This window comes from Gavialis gangeticus, unplaced genomic scaffold, assembly GCF_001723915.1.
Source record: "Gavialis gangeticus isolate Ggan-Ray unplaced genomic scaffold, GavGan_comp1, whole genome shotgun sequence".
Classification (NCBI taxonomy): Eukaryota; Metazoa; Chordata; order Crocodylia; family Gavialidae; genus Gavialis; species Gavialis gangeticus.
The window spans coordinates 7,622,032-7,624,854 of NW_017729006.1; the positions used below are offsets into that span (position 1 = coordinate 7,622,032).

General features: G+C 44.3%; 1 protein-coding gene across 1 annotated transcript in view; it reads left to right on the forward strand.

Moving 5' to 3' along the window:
• Positions 1-2,823, forward strand: part of ZCWPW2 (zinc finger CW-type and PWWP domain containing 2) — a 151,230-nt gene that overhangs the window by 53,037 nt on the left and 95,370 nt on the right. Inside the window, 1 exon segment of the mRNA XM_019508705.1 lies at positions 1,287-1,395. Coding sequence (XP_019364250.1) covers positions 1,287-1,395 — 109 coding nt within the window.

The window sequence follows — 2,823 nt, forward strand, 5'->3', positions numbered from 1 at the left end:
CCCCCCCCCCCCCATCCGGCTTCTTGTGCCTGCTGCAGCATCTCACAGACTAGCAACCTCCATGGCTGCTCCTTTCAGGACTGCTGCTACTGCTGCCCTCCTCTGCTCTCTGGCACACCTGCACTGCCTGTCCCCCTCACCCCAACATACTGAGCAACATGCTCTGTTCTGGGCAGCTGGGTGAATGGATGTATTTTCAGGTCATCTTGCTTTCATGGCTTTTCTCACATTCTCAGAACTGGTGGGAAGAGTCATGGGGGCAGATGGTTCTGGTCACCAGCATGCACAATCCCAGGGGACCAGCATTGACCACTGGGACCAACCTTATCCCCTCAGGTATGGTTCAGGGGTATGGAGAAAGTTTGCACAGTGGAAAGAGTGGGGCATAGCAGGGTGAGGTCCTACCTCCACTGCCCTCCCTTGGCACCAACTAGATCAGTGTTTCTTAACCTTTTTTAGCCTCAAGGCAGCCCTCCACATACAGATCTTGTGTAGATCTGTAACCATCACATTATGGGGCCTCATTTTGATGCTTCTACTATTTCACCTTTTCCAAGGGCAGCACTTATCCTTCTCACCCACCCTTCCCAGGAGAAGCATGTTCTCTTTTTCTTTCTCTTCCTGTTTATTCCAATTAGCTTTTACATCTTCACCCCACAGATACCATGTCTTACTATCTTCAGGCAACTAACTGAGAGGACATGTTTGCTTTCTCAACACAAACTATGCTGTGCTTCCAGTTTTCACAAACTTACAAACCATGTGAAACAGCAAACATTTATTGTACTGAGAAAATGCGATATTCTTTCAGAGCTACGTTAAACTGTCATCAGGCAGTTGTTCCTTTAGGTAAAATTATATATTTTGTAGTTATTGCTTATTGTAGGTCAGGATAAACTTTCTGTTGGAGTACCTCAAAGGATGTATGAATAATACTGTAGATATTTTACTGCATGGAGCTTATCTTGGGTTCCACTCAACAGTCCTTATTTCAAAACTCATTGATTTCATTTAGTAACAAATTAAATATAATGGACTTCAGGAATGAACCTTCAGTACCACTTCAGTATTAACGTTCTATGTTGAGAGAGCCCAGTTACAATAACATTGTACCTTAAACACCTGAATAAACCCAGAATTATTTTCAAGTACACTTATTTTGACTGAAGAAGTCTCTTCTGGCTTTTAATATTTTTGATACTTTGATTTTTTTTTTTTACTTAAAGTATAGAAAATGACAACAGCACTGAGGTATTTAGTAAAAAAAAACCTCTTTATTTCCTTAGCCAGAGTGCTGCAGGAGACAAAAGAAATGGTATAAAAGTGCGTTAGAAGAAGCAAACAAACTACTTGCATGTTCTTCTGAGCAAAGACTTGGCCATCTATCATCAAAGGGTATAACTCACTATTTTAACATAATTTCCAAATAATGTTAGAGTCCAATACTGTGGGGGTTTTCTCTTGTGAAGTTTTTTTTTCCTTTTAAGAGCATAATTATATTGTCATGATAATAAAAAAGTAGAGACTGTGGCCCAGGTTCTATTCTGCTTCAAACATGTAAGTGGTGCTTTTTACTACTCTTAGCTGTTCAGGTACCTCAGCATGATCTTCTTCCACCCTCCCTGAATTCCTGAAACTAGCATAAGTTTGTTTGGTGTCTGCATTTTAGGTTGCATAGAACCCTATAGGTTTGTGCACATTTCCAATACAAGTCCTATAAGGTACATGGTTCCAGTCCAGGCCTCTTTGCAATCCAATTCTGAGATTGCTCATGCACAAATTTTGTGCTAGGCCCTGATCCAAAACAAACTAGTAGACCTGTTTGGACAACACTTTGATACTTCCTGCAGATGCTCATGTCTTGCAGTATCCTGGCCTCCCTGTAATTTACAGATGGTGAGTGTTGGCTCCCAAGGGACAAATTCAGGGGGCTAGGGTAGTACATTCACACACCCCTTTGGCTGTGCAGCTCATGCAGCTCCTGCCAGAGCTCCATAGGCTGAGCTCACGAGATCAGCTTGGGAGCATCCCAAGGTAAGCTGAGGAGTTGAAGGTTGGGGGGAGGGAGCTCTGTGGGCTTAGTTAACCCATTGATCAGCATGTTGGAGCTCATCCAACTGGAGCTCATCTTCCCTGCTGGAGCTCATCTTGTACAGTGAGCAATCTGAGCTCTGGCAGGGAGCTACAGTGATCAGTCAGTGAGCTCAGAGAGTATGCCCAGTGAGCTCAGATTGCTCACTGGGCATGTGAGGTACTGTGAATGACTATTACAGAGCTAGTCTTGTGTGTGAGCAGGAACAAGCCTATTGCAGTGCTAGTTGCTCTGCACTAAGACCATAGGCCAGAACCCTGCATAGGGGATGAAGCAATACTATAGGCAGGCTCCCCTGGAGACCAGTTGCAAGCCTAATTAGGAAGCACCTGGGGCTAGCTTAAGGGAATCATCTGATCAGAAAAGGGCAGGACCTGCATCAGGATAGTCAGTCTAGTCCTGGAGGTCAAAGGGAGAGGATTTCTTCTGTAAAATGGCTGTTGCTGGATGACTGCCTGAGAATCTGCCATGCTTGAGGACAGCAAGTAAGGAGCTGTGGGCTGGTAGGGAGCTATGAACTAGAATAGAGAGGAAGTTTTAATAGCTAGCCAGTGTGTTTAGAATTAAGCTATAGCTGGAGTGCTGATGTTTCTGTTTGAATTTGGACTGGTGGTTTGGGTGGGACTAGTAAAGGGTGAGAGGAAGACGCCATGTCTGGTGCAGTGGGTCTAAGTTAAAGGGACTAGCCAGAGCAGGGAAAGCTGAGGCCCCAAACAGAAACATCAGCACTC